At 31.8% G+C, this 20,795-nt stretch overlaps 3 protein-coding genes across 4 annotated transcripts; 1 reads left to right on the forward strand and 2 right to left on the reverse strand.

Annotated features, from left to right (window-relative positions):
* Positions 1-185: 185 nt before the first annotated feature.
* On the reverse strand, positions 186-15,634 carry AGO1 (protein argonaute-2). The gene is made up of 14 exons (XM_066727584.1): positions 15,534-15,634; positions 14,033-14,209; positions 12,562-12,677; positions 9,914-10,051; positions 9,563-9,843; positions 9,188-9,494; positions 8,882-9,104; positions 8,665-8,812; positions 8,325-8,588; positions 7,248-7,566; positions 6,816-7,167; positions 6,399-6,732; positions 6,124-6,323; positions 186-6,029 (listed from the first exon to the last, which is right to left on the reverse strand). Exons 3-14 carry the CDS (start codon positions 12,671-12,673, stop codon positions 5,921-5,923), a joined length of 2,787 nt encoding a protein of 928 aa, XP_066583681.1. The 5' UTR covers positions 12,674-12,677; positions 14,033-14,209; positions 15,534-15,634; the 3' UTR covers positions 186-5,920.
* mRpL53 (mitochondrial ribosomal protein L53) lies at positions 11,522-13,506 on the forward strand. Its single transcript, XM_066727587.1, has 3 exons — positions 11,522-11,760; positions 12,806-12,918; positions 12,986-13,506. Exons 1-3 carry the CDS (start codon positions 11,615-11,617, stop codon positions 13,189-13,191), a joined length of 465 nt encoding a protein of 154 aa, XP_066583684.1. The 5' UTR covers positions 11,522-11,614; the 3' UTR covers positions 13,192-13,506.
* Positions 15,635-16,733: 1,099 nt separating the features above from the next.
* Rpn13 (regulatory particle non-ATPase 13) lies at positions 16,734-19,827 on the reverse strand. Of its 2 annotated transcripts, none has more exons than XM_066726815.1 (6): positions 19,467-19,827; positions 19,284-19,400; positions 19,011-19,200; positions 18,853-18,915; positions 18,642-18,784; positions 16,734-17,030 (listed from the first exon to the last, which is right to left on the reverse strand). In XM_066726815.1, exons 1-6 carry the CDS (start codon positions 19,665-19,667, stop codon positions 16,794-16,796), a joined length of 951 nt encoding a protein of 316 aa, XP_066582912.1. In that variant the 5' UTR covers positions 19,668-19,827; the 3' UTR covers positions 16,734-16,793. The 2 variants fall into 2 exon arrangements, with proteins under 2 accessions (XP_066582912.1, XP_066582911.1); XM_066726814.1 differs by having other exon boundaries at positions 16,734-17,198.
* Positions 19,828-20,795: the final 968 nt, after the last annotated feature.

Here is a 20,795-nt window from a genome sequence, read left to right on the forward strand (position 1 = left end):
ATTCGGTTTAGAAGCTGAATTTTCGATATTCCTCATCCTTCTACTTATTTCCTTACAATGCTGAAAATGTGAATTGCATAAAATAAAAAACCTGCAACCAATATATATATATATATATATGTATATGTATGACAGTGAAGTATCAATTTAATTAAAGTTAGGTTGTAGTTTAATTAATATTTTAATGCAGCATACTCACAAACGTAAAAATTTAATGGTGGTGATTATCTATAATTATTAATGATGTAAGAGTAGTTCTACATTATGATTATTTCTACACTCTGATCATTGGTTAATCATACCTTTTCAATAATTTACACTTGATTTACACTATTGTTTACATCAAAGATATATTTTCAAAGTTTCCAAAGTTACAGGTAAAAATAGTGATAACTTAAGAATTACAGAGAAAAAACTTACTTGAATACCACAATAGTAATTATAAGCTACCGTATCATTTTGTAAAATGTTTGTCGCTTTGCCAAGAAATACACAAAAATTATGGTGTTCTTTGTATATTCATGGGAAAGAGTAATATAGCTGAAGAAAGTCCAAGGTAATTTGTGACATTTTCGCTGAAATCTTTGAAATTGCCCTCTGGACATTGATAAATATATATTATCTATATACTATATATATATATATATAATGTGTCTATGTATATCTTAATTTTAATATATATATATATATATAACAGTTTTACCCGGCATTGACAAGACTCCAACAGATTTATTTAAGTTTATACTATACTTTCAGCGTGCAGCCAGTTAAAACGACCTCTTCAATTCGCGTTTTAACAAGTACCTATTTCCTTACTTAATCAACTTAATTAATAATTATTATCAAGAGCGCCCAGCATTCCAAACAGTAGCCTATCAAGCTAACATATTTTATTAACCAAGCTTATTGTGTTTCTTTTCTTTATTAAGTTATATCGACGACTAATGATCCCGGCGCATTCATTTTTTATCAATTTTTCATTTAGAATTCAGAAATTCGACAAGCCTTATCATACTGTACATAGCGCCAGGCACTTGTAAAAATCAAATTTCCAATAATTTATTAATACTACCGATTCTTGCATTTCTGAATAACGGTGGGATTAAAGATAAAAATAATCTTTTAAGAAAGTGGAAATTGAATTTTCACTAATGCCCCTTGTTTCCTAATATACAATCTAATATTGTTTATCAATTTTATTTTATCAGATTACATTAAATTTCAGAAAACAAATGTAAAGTGTAGTATAAGAACTTTATTCAATTCGCTGAATTTTCTCAATATAAATATCTAGAACTGATTAAAACTTACTTCATTTTTTTTTATTAGTTTAGAAAAAAAACATTTAGTAATAATTGATATAAATTAACGGCAAGTAAGAAATATTTATATGTATATATTTTTTAATATAAAACTTTTGCATGTAATTTGTGATGGGATGCATAAGTGTTTTGAGATCACTAATGAAAATTGACGTTAAAGTTTCACGAGTAGTTTCTTTTGAACTGATCGGAAGCGTACAATTCGAACTGAATTCAATTCAATATAATCGATCAATTCTCGAGTGACTCGTTACTTTAACGACCAAGCGCGCTATCTGCGTAGTTAAATTTATACATTATTAGATAAATATAATAATAAAATCTTCGAATCTTTCATTTTTTTGTTTGTAGCCGACCGCTATTTAAATGGATGAACATAATTCACGCTTACAATGGAAACATTATAACTAATCAGCATTAATCTTACAATATGCTAGTACTATGAATAAATTCAAGTATATAATCATAATGTAGCTTATTTTTAAATTGTAATAATCTGTATGGACTAAATTCTAAAATCTTGATATCTTTCTTCCGAAAGAAAATTTTCTAACTCTTCATTAGCTCACGGTGACGAATAAAGCAGACAAAAAGTGGATATATCTAAGCCTTTTAGTTTCTTAAAGTGATACTAAAATATTGAAAATATAAACATACTATGAATTAAGCACTAATAAAACAAATCTTTTTCCTCGGATTTGTTACTACATTTTGGCTAAAAACAAAATTAACATAAAGATATCATCTTATGAAAATAAGTAAAAGTATATTAAGAATATCTTGCTAACTCTTGTTAAATAAACAAACCTACCATTTTCTCATAGCGTCAACAACTTCGGTAACGCCTAAAGAAATGCAAGAATAAGATATCACACATTTTCGCCGGCTGTTAACGTAACGTGAGGTAAACACAGAACATGGAAAAAATAATATTAATACTGTATCCGAGTCGTAATTAGCGCTTAATCAATTACATTATTTTTGGTCAATTGTTTCATTTTCAGTGCTTAAATGAAAATTAAACATTTTATTAAAAAGCAGTTCGGAAACAGTGCTACTTTGAAATAGCGGTGATGATAACCTATTGTTCTTTCCAGCCTAAATAAAATATTACACACATGAAGTCGAATGGCAGAAATACAGAAATATTGCGTTACATAAGTTTTCCAATAACTATTTAGTATTTTCCCATTCACTTTAATTTTCTCATTTTAGGCAAACAAAAGTTTTTCATCAAGAAGAATAAAATTCACGAGTTTCGTAATTTCTGTATTTCACAATAAGAAATCTACACCGTACTTCCACAGATATATGTTCATAAGCATTGACCAATGCATAAATAAAATACTAGCATACGCCAATGTAGTATAAATATAAATTAGTTTTCTTAGTGCTAAGCATCCGGGATGTATAATAAATTGTAAACTGTATCTTCGCATAAATCCCGATGATTATTATTACTCACTAATAAAAGTCATTAAACCCGTTTTCATTATTTATTTCCGTTATGGTTATGCAGTAATATACTCGGACTTTCGATCATTCTATTAAGTTAGAAGTTCCAAAAAGATGAACAAATTTGATATAGTTTTGTTTTCTATTGTGAAAATTATTTTTTAACAATAATAAACATAAATTGTTAAAAATGCGAAGATTTATTTACATATCAAACCAATTTTTGTTATCGGGCGCAGGAAAATACCAAATTAACGGAACGTTCTCATGATATTCTATAAAGAATAATGAATTTATTCAACAAATAATCTTTTTATAATAAAATACAAAATACTTCAAGTGATTTTTATTATTACGTCATTAATTGATATTTACTTGCGCGTCGATTATTTTTTTCGTGTTCTCATTAGATTAATGTTCAATCTGCTTATGCCATCGACAGTTTACCTGATTAGTGATTTTTTAGTGATTAGGTTTGTTTCCATTGAGAAAAATTGATACCACTATATCTTCCATAAACGATCATCATTCAGTAATAATAATGATAGTAATTCATTTCATTCTGCTTATCGTAACTACATATTTACGTATACCACTTAATTAAAATTTTTAAGTCTTCATCATACCACTGTAATTTAAAACATACATGCTGCAATATTTATTATCAATTTCGACTTTTCTGAATTTTCTTGTTCTAATTCCACTTAGCATAAGTGGCATACAGTATAGATTACTCTTTAGTATACCGCCTTAAATTAAAACTAGAATAAATATTACCATTACATTAAGGTCCTCTTATCATACTTTCCAAGATAATATTAACATTATATCATGAATAACTTTATCCTAGAACCGTTAAAATATTTTTAAAAACATAATATTATCATAAGAAAAATTTCTGTATGATACTCATTATTCTTGATTGATCTTTCATTAATACTGACATACAAAGTAAAATAATATTTAAAAAAAGCAATTTCTTTTTTACAAATTAACGAATGATTAAAAAATTTCTCATTTTCAATTATATATTTCAAAAATAAATTAATGATTCTAGCAAAATATATATTAATTGTCATTCAATATACCGCACCAACACAATTATTTATAACATAAACCTACGTCTTCAATTTATGTTATATGCATTCAAGGCTTCTTAATTCGATTATTGTATTGATTATTGTTCCAAAGCATTATCCAAATAGAGTTCACTTGCACACGAATTGCAATTAAAGCTTCCATTGCGGTAAAAATATAAGGACCTTAAAGATTTTTACTTTATGTCTAATGTAAACGCAACTTAACTTACAGCTTTATTTATAATATTAGTGCTAATTTTTACTATGTATAATTATTCATTGTGTACTAATCATTTAGTACTCCTTTGCATTGATGGGCTTTTATCATCAGCCCAGATCTAATGCCATTTTTTAATTAAACTTCAGAGTAATCATCTGATATTTGTAAGAATATAATACTTTGCTAATGAATGAAAAATATGATGAAATATATAACCAGAACTATTGGATTACTGTCATTTAGGTAAATCTCGTTAATTAAAAAAAAAAATATAAAAACAACACGGACGACAGTCAATTTTCTGGCAGTTTCTATATTTGTAATAATCTGACTTCTCTTACTAGAATAGTTTTTACAACATGCAAGCAAAGTACTATTATCCTTCAAAATAGCGTCAGATTTTCTTTTTTGTAAGCGTAGTTCAAATTGGTGGGCATAAATATAGATAAAGTCAGAACTTACACCCCTTGCATGATTGTATTGAGTTCTTTGCCTAATTGAATAGAAATAATTATCTCAAGCTGCGTGATTTCAGTAATCGGTTCTCTGCTATATTATGCAATAATATCATACGTTATGTTTAAAATAATTTCCTTGCTTGCATACCATGCTCATATATGATGCACACAATAAATATAAAATGGTTAATCTATCTTTTCTTTTTGAAGCCCTTAATTACTGATTTCGAAATTTATGACGGAAATTGCACGATCTTAGTATTTCATAGGAGAAGAAATTCTGTTAAAGATTTTATATGTGATGTGCAGAATATTCTTAATTGTTAATCATTGTGCTGCATATTGTAACTGATTACATATGTATATGTATACATATGAGACATTAGTATTCTTCGCTTCATACTAGGGATGACATTAGATTTAGACTGATTACAGTAGTGTCATATAAAAGATAATGGTTATGTCATTTAGCAATGTGGCACGGCGTGGTTTATGACACTAACGAAATTATCTAATAGATGCTCGTCATAATTTGCCACGACTTTCAATTATGTTCCAAAAGATCCTTAACGTATTTTGGCCATCGACTTAGAATCCTTGGCCATTAAAATTTATACACTGAAAACAAGTTGCTTTCATTTTTCATTTGATAATTTGTTACTTGATGTGACCAACTTTTCCCATTACTTTTATAAATATACAATTTATTAGTAAATAGAATATAAGGACGTTTCCTTAAACGAATATTTCAAGTATAATCAATGACTGGTAACCCGTTTCCAATTATCAGTCATTCATAATTTGTACAGTTGAAACTCTTATAAATAATAGATGCTTCACTCCACACAAAAATGATAACGACACATATACAACAAGATAACAGTCTCGCTAAAAGCGACCTAGCTGTGACTTTTGTATTATACAAATGCTAAAAGCAAGTTTTCTCACCCCTAAAAAATAAGCGTAATATGCGTTGCAGCTGGTTTTCACTTTTTGTAAAATTCATTTTATCTACGTGCTTCTTTAACGAGGAATGGCAAACAAGGTATGCTGCAAAACGCCCTTATCTAATATAAAACAGGATTAACTAAAAGCACCTCTCTTAAATTCTATTACCTATAAGACTGAAAGAGCCTACCTATAATCTACCGCATTATAATTTCATCAGTGAAATCTTGCGAAGAATCAATCAATCTTAATACCTCGCATAGCCAGCTGGGTATTCCCACTAATTTCTGTAGAGCAAAACGAAAAGTTGGCCACTCAAGAAAACTAGAGGATCTTTTGCACGTACAGAGTCCTCTATTTAGCTTTCAAGATATGCTGATCATCGTTAGATAATACATTATTAAACCTTACATCCATTTTTTTTAGCATTTTGCAGATTTACGCAAAGTACATAACTCGTTTTGTGTTTGCGTGAACTGTGATAGCCCTCGCCATTGCACCAGGCGTTCTATCTTCACTGCAGCCTGATTGATGAGATCCTTCTCCACTGTAAATAAAACAAGAGAAACGCGATCATATGATTAATAATCTATCAAAAACAATGAAATATTAATATTACTTTTATTTACATAATAATTTACCTATCATGCTCCTTTTCTACTAAATGATATCTAGCGCGGAATGCTACGAGGTGAGCATAATATGCTGGCGCTGGTATACTAACAGACCTAGTACATCTAACATAGGTGTGACATAACTGATAAGTAAGACACTGCAATTCATCGCTCTCGAAATGATTATCATCCCAAAGGACATGGTAATGGGATGGTCTGGAAGTGCCCTGTATAAAAGTATGACATACAATTAAATATTGACGAAGTCATAGAATACTGAAGCATATTAAGGTGGGACTTACCTGAATACCTTGATGACTGCAAAGGTAAAAATCAAATTCTGTTGGATGTGTTATGCAAACATCCACTGTAGTACCAGCTGGAATATTCCCACTCTTTCCACTCTGTTCCTTCTTATCGGCACAGAATAATCTAGTGTGATGCCTTTTTTGTACAACGATAAATGTAATACCCGGCTTATAGTCTGCCTCCAATTTAATGCAAGCTTCTCGTATGGCAGTTAATTCATGTTGTAAAACATGCAAAAATTGCCCTTCCGATACACCGTCACGATACAAAATTATTCTGTGCGGTTTGTACCCTCCGGTACTCTTATAGAACATGATCAGAAGCTCGCTAAACAAAAAGTATAAAATTTGCTATAAGAATGATGACGATTAACCTTATACAATAAAAACAGACTTACTGCATTTACTTACCGAACCATGGAACTAAGTTCTTGAATAATTTCTTGTCTATGTTGTTGAACTCTTACGGTAGCAGCGTACCGAGAAGGGTGACCATCCATACTACCCACGACTGCAGCGATACTAGGTTTTTTATTATCGCCAGCAGGAGGATGAGTAACATCAGCCCCAAGAAATATCACCGGCTCATTAAAAACTTTCGGTCTTATACTTGGTACAAGTATGCTGTTAATACCACCCAATTTAACATTTATCTTTAAACATAAATTTGAGAGGGTCTGCGGGGAGGTTTTATTCACGTTTTTTGCTTGGACACACTGAGTTGCCATACCCAGCAGAGTATCCCCTACTCTTTTTACTTCAGCTAAAAATAAAATGGTTAAATACATTTAAAGTTGTAATGAAACTGACATAAGAAAAGTTTATTGAAATAAAAATACCTACCGTAAACCGGAGTTTTTCCTGGTAGGATAACACAAACCAACTGCAGTGACTGGAAGGTCATTTTAAGATATCGGAACATTGGTTCAACTTGGTCTGGGCCAGTGGCATATTTACAGAAACATGGCTGCCCAATAATAGGCATGCCTGCATCATTACTAATTTTTTGAAGTTGCGTTGTGAATAAACGCAATGCATCCTCACGTACTGTCCTCTGTGGAGCAAAGCACGCAATCGCCCACACTCGTATTTCCACACCCGTGAAAAATTGTTTGCCACGCATATCCCACACACCTTGATTTGGCATCGCTTGTTGCTTCGTCTTTAAAGAGAAGAGTATTTAGTTTTAATATAGGACGCAATAGATTTTCTTATAATATCAAACAAAATGCAATTGATTAAAAGGATAAATAAATCTTGTAGAAACAATATTAGAAAATGAAATATGCTGTAGTAGACATGAGGTTACGTGGAACTGAAGTAACGCCATTCAAAAGTGGTAAAAACGTTTCATTTCAATGAAAAAAAAAACGAAAGAAAAAACGAGAGAATACTATAGGCTACATACTTTTTATTAAAATTTTATAACTAAAAAAAAACAAATGAAATGAATAAATTGAATTTCATCCAAAAGTTCAAATGCTCAGTGAGTGTTCACTGCTTCTGGATGCAACTATTATTAGCTAAAATATCAAATCAGATCGGTCTAGAAACCGTGCATTAGTTTTTAAATAGTACATTCTATTTCTATTATTTAAAATAAAATTTCCATATAGCATAAATCTTATTAAGCATAACAAAATTTAAGACAGTAGCCAAAGAAATTAAATAAGTATTTGACTACTTAAACTTTACATCATTAGATTGTAACATAAGATCGTCACATTTCTATTTAAGTTTCTGAATGAAAACGCTACAATTTCAGTTACCCCTTATAAATAGGCGTTTAATAGTAAAAAACTCGTATATGACTTAAAGAACAACGGTAAAAAAGAGTTCTTTAGTAAAAAATAGTAGAATGTAATTAAAAAAATATATATATTTTGCTAGATTTGATTTATCTGGCTTAAAATGTCTCACCTGTCCACTAAGGGAACTAACGCGCCCTCCATACTGTAGCTTTGGCGGGGGTAAAATTCTTCCCCGTACTTCCATCATACTGTTCGATATAGCTAATCCAAATTCTTGTACATAAGAATCATTGTTAAAATCTGCCCTTCTGACCAGATTATTGATTTCGCGCTCTCTATCAGGCGCAGAGCGTGCAGTAGCCTTAATCATTGTTGATGTTTGCATATCCGTCAGCTTCTTAATACAACGCTGTCCAGCAACAATATTACAAACCTACAAGCAACCATAAAATTATAATTACATTATAAATGACTTTAAGACTCGATAGAAATAACTGATTAGGTAAAACCTCTAGAGGCAAATATGTATGTTTGTGCTCTTGTCCAACTTGCAAGCATGGTAAATGTGGATAACGAAGCTTCATTTTGTATTTGTCCAAAAAATATTTGGCTACTGTACATTCAACAGTTTGCCCATTCTCAAGTTGTAGTGGGAACCTTTGAGAATAAACATTATTAATAAAATAATGTAGTTTTGTTGCAATACTAACAATTGAAAAAACTTACGATTGCATTTGAGCTGGTTTACGTGTAACATTGCACACTCTGTATTTGCGTCTCATAGTCCCACAGTGTGTTATTTCGATTTTAAGTCCTTTAATTTCTTTGGTAAATTTCACTCTTTGTGAATCTGTCAATGGTTTTCTTTGATCACCAATATCTCTAATATCTAATACTTCACACATGAATTCTATGACAGGTTGTGCTTTGTAAAATGCAGTTGCAGAAACTTTAATAAGTGAAGGAAAAATAAATATTACTGTTCAATTTGTGTAAAAGTTAAATTTTATTCATGAGAAAAATTAAACTCACCATCAATATTTAACATCATTTTCCACTGAGATGGCCTCACAGATTGATGGAAACCAAACCAAACTTCTCTACCACCACCCAATGGATGATAATAACCATCAGGACTGCTAAAAAATGATCTACCTACTGGAGTATATGTCATTGATGGTAAATGCCTCATTACAACGTCTAAAGCAAGAATAGCATCATATGGAATTTGCCTTGTTCTTCCCTCTAAAGCTTCTTCTAAAGCAAATAATGAGACTTGAGCTATCCATTTGATTACCACTCTAAACACACGGTCTTTACCCTCACCAGGCAGTGTTACCTACAGTTATTAAGCTCACATTAATTAAAAATTTTTACTAAATAATAAATTAAACAAATAAAAATTACCTCTAATTCTATTTTATCAGTGCCAATTGGCAAGGGGTCCCTTGTGTATAAATTGTTTCGACCATCAAACACGGGCTTAAGAGTTCCAAATATTTTACTATATGCATGAACCATCGTTTCTATAATCTCTCTGTTTACTTTTCTTGGACACTTGTCAGGCTGAATGTTTATATCATAATGATGTACATAGCCTCTTGGCATAGTAATTTGGAAATGATTAGCTCTTAATCCAATCGGTCTGCCCTCCCGACCAATATTTGGTCTTCGAGGACAATGAAACACTGAAAGTATATGTTATTTGATATTCGATGTTTAATGCAAATTCTATTAAAAAACGAAACCTTCACTTACTAGGCAGTTCTGGAGGTTGTGGAGGTGTGTGTGTCTGCTGTACGGGAACCAGACCTAGAGAAGTAGGAGCTACAACACTACTTCCAGTAGTTCCAGTTGCCCCAGCGGGGGTACTGGTGGTAGGTCCAGGTAAAGAGGCTAAGCAAACAAAATTACATAATTGTAATATATACTAGATAACAAAAAAATCTTCAGTGATTATCAATAATTTTCTAATAGCATTGGTTTAATTGCGACAAAAGATAAACAATGTAAACTATGAATCTAAAACATTCATGTACTTCAAAAACATTCTTCTTGGAATATCAAATTTACATTAATTGTTCAATTCAAATTGTTCACAAACACTTTGCTTGCTGCTAGTGAATTTGTGTTAAACTAAATATATGAAGTTATAAGGAATTGTTTTTACATAAAAAGTACAAGCATTCTGCAAAAACTATAAAAAATAGCTTCATTTATGAAAACAGTATTTCCTTGAAATCATTTTCATCATAATTATGTACTACAAAATAACATTTTCACTGCCTGCAAAGGATTTTATTACAAACTCGATCCGTTACGAAGTAACAAGTGACGAAACATTAGGTCTGTACATGGCTAATGTGGCCGAATTTTCTATATTTCTCCTGATTTTCTTAATTACTTATTATCAATTTTAAGCGGTATGATTGGATTATCTGTATTTTATGAAATTTGTAGATATGTCAGGGCTACCAGTGGAGACAAAGGGCTAGAAACCATTGGAGCGACGAGGTTTTAGGTTTGCTTAGGTAAACGGGCATAAATCTATTTTATAAATCAGAAGAAAATCCTAGGCCAAAATAGTGTTTCTAATACTCACGCTGCCCTACGGGATACATATTTGCTGCTGTGTATGTAAAAGACCAGATAACCACTAATAAATAAGTAAAAAATTAACACAAAACCCGCTGATCAGAAAACACACTTCCCCACAAAACACACTGCCATCGAGACTACCTTTTACAATGGCGACTACAGTACCTTCACGCTGATTGGTGATGATTCAGCCAATCACAATTCTGCTAGAATCTAACTTAGCGTCGCGCTTCTTCTTAAATAAATATCATTAAATAATTTATTTTCATAAATATTGCTAGACTTTTTAACAATTTCAAATGACCTAAATAGTCTGAAACTTAATGAATTTTAATTAATTTTTTTTAATATACATAAGTCTTTCAAAAAAGACAAAAATTGTATTACAGTCATCGGATCGTGTTAACACACTTACGTTACATATTCACATGCATTAGTTTCACAATTCCTTTTAAGTGCAGTTAATTGCAAATATTTTTATTAATTTAAAGTTTCTTGGAATTTTTAGAAAAATTTATTAAAATTTAACGATAGTATTAATCCTACAATTATTAAAATTAGGTATATAAATTGTCTCCAATGAATATAAATAGCAAGAAATTTTAATCCCTAAAATATGAGGGTTATTTGGAATAAGCAATACAATTTTAAGGTGCATGCATGCACTACATGCACAGTGTATTCAAATACATGAGTTAAAATAGCTAAACTCTGCTGACTCCAAGTATTCAATTTTCAACTATGTTTTAATAATCTAAGTTGGCAGCAGTGAAATGAAAATAGTTATAAGGACGGCCGCTGTTGCATGAAGTCGCTTTGTAAATTTTTTTTATGGGAAGGCACGATCGTTAACTTGTTAAAATGTCTATTCCTTTTAGTGGGTGTAAAACACGTTCCAAAGGAGTGATAAGCGCGATTGCAAAACAATTGAGGAAATTAAATTTAAAGCCAGTCAGTCAAATTACTGTCTCATTCGATCCTTTCGACGCAAGTTGCGAATCAGCAAGGTTAGTTTTTTAAAATATCTCAACTTTATCTTAAACAACTTATGTTCTTTCGAATCATATCCAAATTATTTTTGCGTAATTTTCACTTAAATTTTAACAATAATTAGATAAAAAAACATATGTAATCATTAAAAAAAAAACACGCCTATTATATCACAAAAACTAGTATGAAGAACTATTCCAAATATATTAATAAAATTTAGTTAGAACCAGGAAAATAATAATTAAAAATGTTTTACCCAGGTTATTTGTATAAATTACAAAATAACGATTAATCGATTCTCGCAAGTGCATTGAAGTGAAACGACGTCGATTAAATTGGCGCATGCGCCGCAATAGATTTTCTTCTCTAGTTATTAGAAAAGTGAGCGATCTGTGAGGTTTCGTTATTTATAGTAAATTTCGACCGCTGATGCATTTGTAAAATGCTGTGTTAGCAAATCTGAAATAGTTATTGCGATAGGATATTTTCCTACTGAAAAGATACTACTCCGTTAAATTACTACTTTCGACATTGTAAATTTTAAAGGTGGGAGTATCAACACAATTCACGAAAAATTATTTGTATACGATGTGTTTTGCGTTGCCAAGCGTATAAGTATCTTAATACTCTACCTTATCAAAATTGTCTTTATTTTGCTATTACTACTGTAAAATATTTTGTATGTTTTATACACAGATATATATATTGTTTGGTTTATAATTAATGTTGAATGTTTATTTGTAAAAATTTACTATCATACTTATATTACTAACATTTATAATTAACATTAATGTATGTGTAAAAAAAGTAAGACTTACCATTGCATTGACCACATCCATATGCCGTACCTAACATAGATACAGCTGTCGATATGCGAATGGTACTCAGATCTGGCATTGGAATTGGTAATTGCTGTTCCATTTGAGCCATTATTCTTAAAGTAAACATACAATGCTTTCATTAAAATATTAATTATGATAGTAATGAACAAATAACTATTAATGTTTGCATAGACTTCAATGTTTTTTAATTAATATATTGTTAGTATGTTTCTTGTTACAGAAAGTTCCTTACACATGTAACTACAAGAAAGGTAGTGAGCACAAATCCAATAGTTGCATTGAAAACACAAATTTTGTGTGATCGTTCAGAACCAATAATATCAATAAACCTTGGTGAGCTTGTACTTGAAGATTAAGCATTCTTTGAGAAATAATGATTACTATTTTTATTTGTTTTCAGAATCTGGTAAAAATATCACATTCAAGAGTGAAAATCTAACTGTTTTGGAAATTTTGACATTGTGCAATAAGCATATAAGCTCATTGGTTCCTATTGATCCTGCGAGGGAAGAACTTATAAAAGAAATTATACAGCTGAAGAGACAGGAACGTTACAGGAAAATAGAATACGTTGTAGGAAATAAGAAACGTCCTGATCTGTATTAATGAAAAGAAGTATCAAATGACAAGCTTTTAGATCACATATAAATATAGAATACTTTTAAAGGTCTCAAAGCAGTTAAAGTAGAAGAAGCTATAAATGCCAAGTACTATTTGAAAAAAGAAAGTTGCCTACATAATCTATTAATTTAATTCAGTGGAAAACTGAATCACTATTTTGTCCAATATTAATATTGTCATTAAACAAAAAAACCTACATTGTCAATTTGTCAGATATTTAGTATTAATCGAGTGCTATAAAGAAACATAAGCTTGAAATATATCAAAAGAAAGAAAATTAAGTAGCTTCAATACGTAACAAGCAATATGGTAGCTAAAAGTAAAGATTATAGTATGAAACTAATCGATACTCTTTACAATCAAGTACCAGCATTTACAGATATATTTGATGAAGAAACTTGGTATACGTTTGTTATATGCTTTGTAGCAGGAACGTTTCTACTTGCTTTTATATTATCTAGATTTATAACTATTAAGCCAGTGGAATAAATTTGTTATGTGATTACAATGTATCAATTTATTACTTATTAACAGAAATGTAGATTTATTTATTTGCCAATGTTTTGTACAAAAAGTAACAATATGAAAATGTGTTTGTTTCAAATGAATGGATTAAGGAATACTCAAAAATATGACATTTAAACCAAATATTTCAAAACAGAAGATAAATTTGTCATAATGCTTGAAGATTATGGATAGGAGGAAAAGACTCCTTTATATAGCCTGCATTTCTTAGAGTATTTATTTTATTCAAAGTCAACATGTTTATATAAAATCAGTCAATAAATATAAAGAAATATTATAAGTTATCTAGTAAACAACTTACCTCAGATTTATATAGCTTTATTGACAGATGGAAATATAGGCAGTACGATTGTTGGTAAGATCAGCCAGGTGATTCTGTTTATTTACATCAACATTATCTCAAAGTAGCGTAAAATACTCGTACTCATACAGGAATATTAAGGATCACTAGAGGATCATCATGGAAGGTCATTATTCACTGTAACCAGAAAAATGAATTATTGTAGAGAGCTTACTTATGGGAGAAAACTAGACCAAATATACTTGACCCACACGTAGCACACACTATACTTTTTTCAATATAAGAAATAATAAAATTTTAAAGGATTTCATCATTTATTAATGCCATCAATTTATTCATCTCTATTACACATGTAGTTTAAGACGTTTGTAGTCTTTTTAATGTGAAAAACAAATTAACAAGAAACCGAGAATCTTTCTATTTATGGAAAAGGGTTCATTTAAGGACAACTTAAAATAGTATAAAGAGACGTTCGGAAAGAACGCTTTTGACTAAATTTAATTTCTACTATTCACCACATACCTATGCAAATTTACGAGTAACATTGCATGAAATAATTTTAGACGAATCGTCGACTTCAATCCGAGGGGGGAAAGGACATAACTATAAAAATTAACATTTACTTTGCAGAGTAACAATATTGGAGATCCAAAGAATAATAGCTTTGCATAACTATTAACAGTGAAAATCACATGGCAACAGACATATGTACATATATAAAGAACTAAATTATACGCGCAAGTAAAATCGTATTGTTTTCATTGTTAAAGAAGTGACAAAATTGGGTCGTCAAACCGGTTCCATAGAACAGATGCTACCTTCAAGAAGCATAGGGCTTTCCATGCACAATAACATTTCCGCGTATTCCTTAACTAAGCTAGGTAACCGATGCGTCATTCGACTATCAACTCCAAATACGAAAATTTTCTTTTATCGCTTAAACAATATTGCAAAATGCATCTCGACCAAAACCTATCTCTCGCAAAAATGAATCGAGATGTTAGTTAAAACGAAAAGAAGAAAATGTTACCGCTACTCGCGCAAATGTACAGTCGAGGGAGACAAACCGAGCAGTTTCAGTTAAAAGAGCCGGTCGCAAAATTCGCATCGAGTGGCGCTTTCACCAATGCGAGACGAGGCTGCCACTGCTGCCAGAACAGGCCAGCCAGACACACGAATCCAGCAGGAGCGGCCGCCAAAAACGATCACCAAGTGTCAAGGTTGCTATTGTACATGGGGCATAGCGTGCTTGTGTGTATCGTACCGTTTCATATGTATATGTGCAAAGCGTGCAAAGGCAGACTATGCTTACACATACATGCACGTACACTTGCACAATGCCGGATCCCTTCACCCTCCCCCTCCCCCCTCCCCCTTCCCCAACCGTACTGAGTAGCGCTATCACAACAATGGATTTATTCACGGTACTCGAGCTTGTTTCACAATGACACCCAATACTTCGTGCAATAGGTACTACGGATTATTTGTCGATTTCACTTACGCATTTCGTACACAACAAGCGCGACACAACAATTTCTTCGCGTGATTTTTCGTAAAATTTACTCGAGCATTCAGCGGTCAGTCAGCAGCATTCGCCACGAATCCCCACTACTTGTTCGATTCGCAAGTCACTGCGCATGCTCGGCACTTTCTCAGGAACGTAACTATTGGAAGAACGGAGAACCCAATAAATTTTACCGTTATCCGAGTCCCTTTTTCCATTTTTTTTATAAAGATATACGAGACTAACGAGACATTAAATCTGTTAGTTTTGTTGATCAACTGATCTAATAGAAACTTTTCTTGTCAAGAAAAAAACAAGAGGAAAGAATTTAATAGCTTTGGAAAAAATGACGCGATTTGAAGTTGAGTTAAAAATTTTTATATTTACTTTTCAATTTACAATGATGCTTTATTTCAATAATCTTGTAGAAGTAAACTTTTCATATTTCAAAGGACTTGATTCTACAAAACTTAAATATATGTTAACGAGGTTTAGTATATTACAATAAGCAAGTTTTAGCAATAAAATTACATTTAATAAAAATCAGAATAGAATCTGTAGAAGTATAGAATCTTGTATATTAAACTTTATCTTTATTATATTATTATTAAACCATTTAAATTAAATTACAATAAAAATAGGCAGATGTCAAATTTGAGATATTTATTGATTTTAAAAACGTTACTTTCTTGCAAGATTTTGAATGAGATTTTCATTCATAAAAACAATTTTGTTAAGACACGTGCAAGATACGCCACTACTGCGTGACGTCATGGTGCAGGCACCAATGAGAACTCCGTTAATAACTACGCAGATATTTCATGGCATAGCACTATTGGCAGTATTGGTGCCCTACGTGCAGACGCGAACAAAATTTTAAATACTAACTTTTTAAAATTATAATAAAAAAATAGCACAGTAAAAATATAATATTCTGTTTGCAACTTTGATACATTAAAAAAAACATCATTTAATCCATGAATAATACTTTAGTTTAATTATTAAAGAAAAGAAAATTAGTTAAAAGTGAGAAAATCCTCATTGAGAGCAATCGTTTACCATTTTCGAGTAACCGACGAACTTCAAAAACAAGTCTTGATTAATCTGTCAAGTTCATTATTATGTATAGTAGCCATGTAAATTAAGAAAACTACAGACCAGCTGATTGCCATTATTAAAGAAACTTTATTACATATATAATATAGTAGAATATTTATTAAGGTCGTCTTCTGGATTGTACAATGCACATAGAGTGTATTAGTCTAATGCCATGCCTTCATCGTCATCATCCTTTTTGTCAGGGCTACGATCTCCCGGTGATGATTGCTTCTTGGTTTTGTCGTCAGAACTCGGCTGTGATTGCGTTTGCCCTTGTCCGCCTTTGGTTTCAGTTTCCAGGGCTGTAACGAATTCTTCAATATTTCCAGAGGCTGCGGCATTGACGGCATCAGGACCCAAGCCAAATTGACGGATGACAGGGCCCGCCTGGCCCGACTGCAAAGCAGACCAGAACATTGATAGCGCCTGGGAGAACTGGGGAGACGATAGCGTGGTACACAGGTTGTCTCCAGGTGGCAAGTGCGTGCTCATGGCTCGCTCCAGACACTCCGTTGCAGATATCGCTGCTGGGATGGCATTCGTCAGCTCAGTTGCTACGCCCCTCTGCCGGACAATAAGCTGTGCTGTAGCTGAGCGAAAACAACAAATAATCCCAGAGGAAATTCCCCAACTGTTCAGCAGAGCCAAGATCTCCGACAGCCACGAAAAGTTCATATCCAGAATGCTACTAAGCAAAGAAAAAACCATGCTTTTTGGCCCTATGCTTCTCTAATACTATTATCTTGACAATGTTGCTTTGCAGCAATAAAAAGAAGTCTACGAAAAGATAAAAATTTACCAACATTTTCTGTTTAGTACAGGACTAACTACCTGGAAAGATACATTAGACGAATTTCTAACCAACTACCACAAATTTTCACAGTAAATTTATGCATACTTTTGTCTATACATTAGTATGTATACATAAATATTTACAGAGATTATTTTACATTGAGCTCTTAGAGAATCACAGCAAAATTGTAAACTGAAGGTATGCATGCAATAGAGAGTGAATGTTTATTACTCTAAAAACACCTGATTCAATACTTGTTAATCACACGATATCGAATCACTTTATTACTCTGCAAAAGATAAGTATTGATAACTGAAATACTTGATAAATAATCCTTAGGCTTACTTATGAAAACAGTTTATAATATATTCCCATGACTCTATGAAAACTATAATTAATCAGCTACCACTACAATTGTAAATGCACAGATTTTATTCACTTCATAACAGCATTTCTGATCATATTTTCCTTAAAAATTCCTTTTAAAACCACTAGAATTTACAATCCATATGTACCACATTAATTGAAATGATACTATTAATCATTATAGGAGCTTTAGCACAAGTATATCAAATTATATAATTACACAAGTTTAGATACTGTCTTAAGTTTGTATGAGCCTGCCTTTTACTCCTTAAAATGCAATATCAAGAATGACTTTATATTCTTGATAGCAGCTGCAAAATAGATATAATTAACAAGGCAGATAAGAATTTATCATAATCAGTTTTTTTGCATTAGATTTATCCAGGCTTCCATGTTCGTTCTTGTAAACTCTCTAGATATTGTTTGTAAGACAATTTGAAACTGATATATTATAAACCATATAATTAATTATACTATTATTTAGCTAAGAAATTCGTAATATTTTTTAAAATATCTTTCAACGTACTAAGAAAACTTCTTTGAATATTTATAAATTTTTAATTCATAAGGAAAAGTTCAATTAATAAAATCATAAAAAATATTACCAATGTATTTAAAAAAAATTGATTTACCTTTTTAAAAAATCTAGTAAAAAGAATATATTAATAAAATGATTAAAAACTACTTAATACGGCAAGAGACTTTGACAATTGCTGATTACATCTCTAAGCTAATTAGAGGGAATTGATTGAACTATTGCTAAATATCCAAAAGCAAATTCTATGTGCTAAATACAATGAAATTAAATCAAACTTAAAATAGCAAAAGTACTTCATAATAGATTTTACCTGAACAACTGGTTCTGCTCCTGCTGGTGTGGGAATTCCAGATAAGAAGTTTTGAATATCGCTAATTTGAATGCGATTATTTCCACTGGTTGTTCCTGTCGGTGCAGAGGTCACAGCTGGCTTTGACGAGGATTTACTACCTCCTGTAATTAAATCATGCAATCATATGAAATTAAAATAAAAAAGTAAATAATAAGTTTATAACATTTACCACTTGGTTTGGATGACTCAGTAACAGCAGTCGGAGCAGGAGTCTGCGCAGCTGTAGGTCTTGCTACATACATAGCAACAAATGACAATGAGTTAGCTAAAGAAGTTCTAATGATATATATACATTATGCTATGTATATTTGATCCTTTTAAAGTTACCAAGCCCACTGATTTGACCAAGTCCTCCAAATAATTGCATCAAGTTATGCTGGGTCATATTATTCAATAAGTTTTGGAGATCCCCATCTGGTTTGAATTCACTACTTCTCTGACATCCTGGAGTTGGTGGGTTATTTAAGACTTCATTTACCTTTCTACAGTTCTCCTCATCCTTGTCAGTTTTCAAGTCCTATTAAAAATATGTATGCACAGAGAATGAGTACAAAAAATTCAAAAGTGGTTAAAAATATATATCATAAAGCAATAATAAACCTGTAACCAGAAAAAGAATTTTCTGCTTGTTGACTTAAATCGCAGAAGATAGACTCTACCAGTCTTACATTGAGGAACATGCACGAATTCGCAATCATCAGGGAAAATGATCAAGTCCTGAAAAAAGTATGTCAAAAATAAAACTACTTATAAAAAAGCTAATGAATAAATAATGATTATTACGTCTCCGACTACGCCTGTTGTACGATCCCGCCAACAAAAATGCATCAAAGAATCATCTGATTGGTAAACGTATACTTGGCCCTTTCTTGTGTCAGGAAATACCATTTTTCCTTTCATAGTCATTTTTCCTGCTTTAAATTCCACAAGATTCTTCGACGTACCTCGGGCAGCATTGTTTCCGAATAAAGGGCCTCCCGACATGATTATTTGTAATAGAAATTTACAGCGTTTAAATTAATAACATGAAAATTATATGACTACGATGATTTGCTTTCTCACTTATGAAAGTAACTGAAATTCTTAAAAACAAGAAATGGTAAGAAAGTGATTGAGACTTGAGGAACCGAGGAACGATGATGACGGATGGAAAATGGAGATTGGAGTTGGACTGTTGGACATTGAATTGGATTGGATGACTGCATGGAAATTATGGAATGGAAACGATGGTGATCTGGTGATGGTGCCGTGACTATGCACTTCAAGATGGCGCTTTGTTAGATTTGGAGAAATTTGGTACTCTAAAGCAGAAAGAAATAAAATGTTAACATGTATTTAAGAAAAAGTGCACTGTTCAAAATTATTTAAGAAGTAATTTAATTGTAAAAGTAGAATCAGTACAATCATAACCATCATTACATTTGTTATATTTTAATTTCCCATTTTGCTTTTTCTTATAGGTCTGATATGTGGCGCCAATGTGAAAGTTGTGTGAGCTGCACGAACTGCTTAGCTCATACATACCCACGCTTGGTAAATTACCTTCTTTGTTAAGGTTAAGGCGGGTTACACAGGAGCTGTTCTTTAAATTGTATATTTAAAAATTGAACGCAGAATCAGTTTAAATGCTGTAATATAAAATCTTACACATAGTTTTCTGTAGAGTTAAACGGTTGCAAAATAATTGTTAACGATAAATAATAGGTCGTGGATGCAAGCGCAGTTTAAAAGTTTATTGCATCCTGTAATCATTTCATTTGAACTTCTTTGCAGCTGTCGTCCAATAATGAAATGCTGCGGAAGCGGAGAGCATGCAGGAGCCAACTGGTAGCACAGTATAAACTTTGACATTGTCGGTGTTACTGCGATAATTAAACGAACTCCCATTTCAAGAGGAAACTGCAGAAATTGCAGACTGCGTCGAAATATCTCATCGTGCCTCCACTACTTTCTCGTACGATCTTCTACTAAAAGGGTTCGTAACGCGGGTTATGGCTCCAATATGCAGTAAAACCAAGATAGCTTATACCTCTACGTAGTAGCGCTCACCTATAGGCCATACATCCACCAAAGGTGCTATATGGAGCCCTAGACCATACCTTACACTTTACA

Source organism: Prorops nasuta, unplaced genomic scaffold, assembly GCF_024137725.1.
Source record: "Prorops nasuta isolate Cenicafe-Biocafe unplaced genomic scaffold, Cenicafe_Pnas_1.2 PNAS00005, whole genome shotgun sequence".
Lineage (NCBI taxonomy): Eukaryota > Metazoa > Arthropoda > Insecta > Hymenoptera > Bethylidae > Prorops > Prorops nasuta.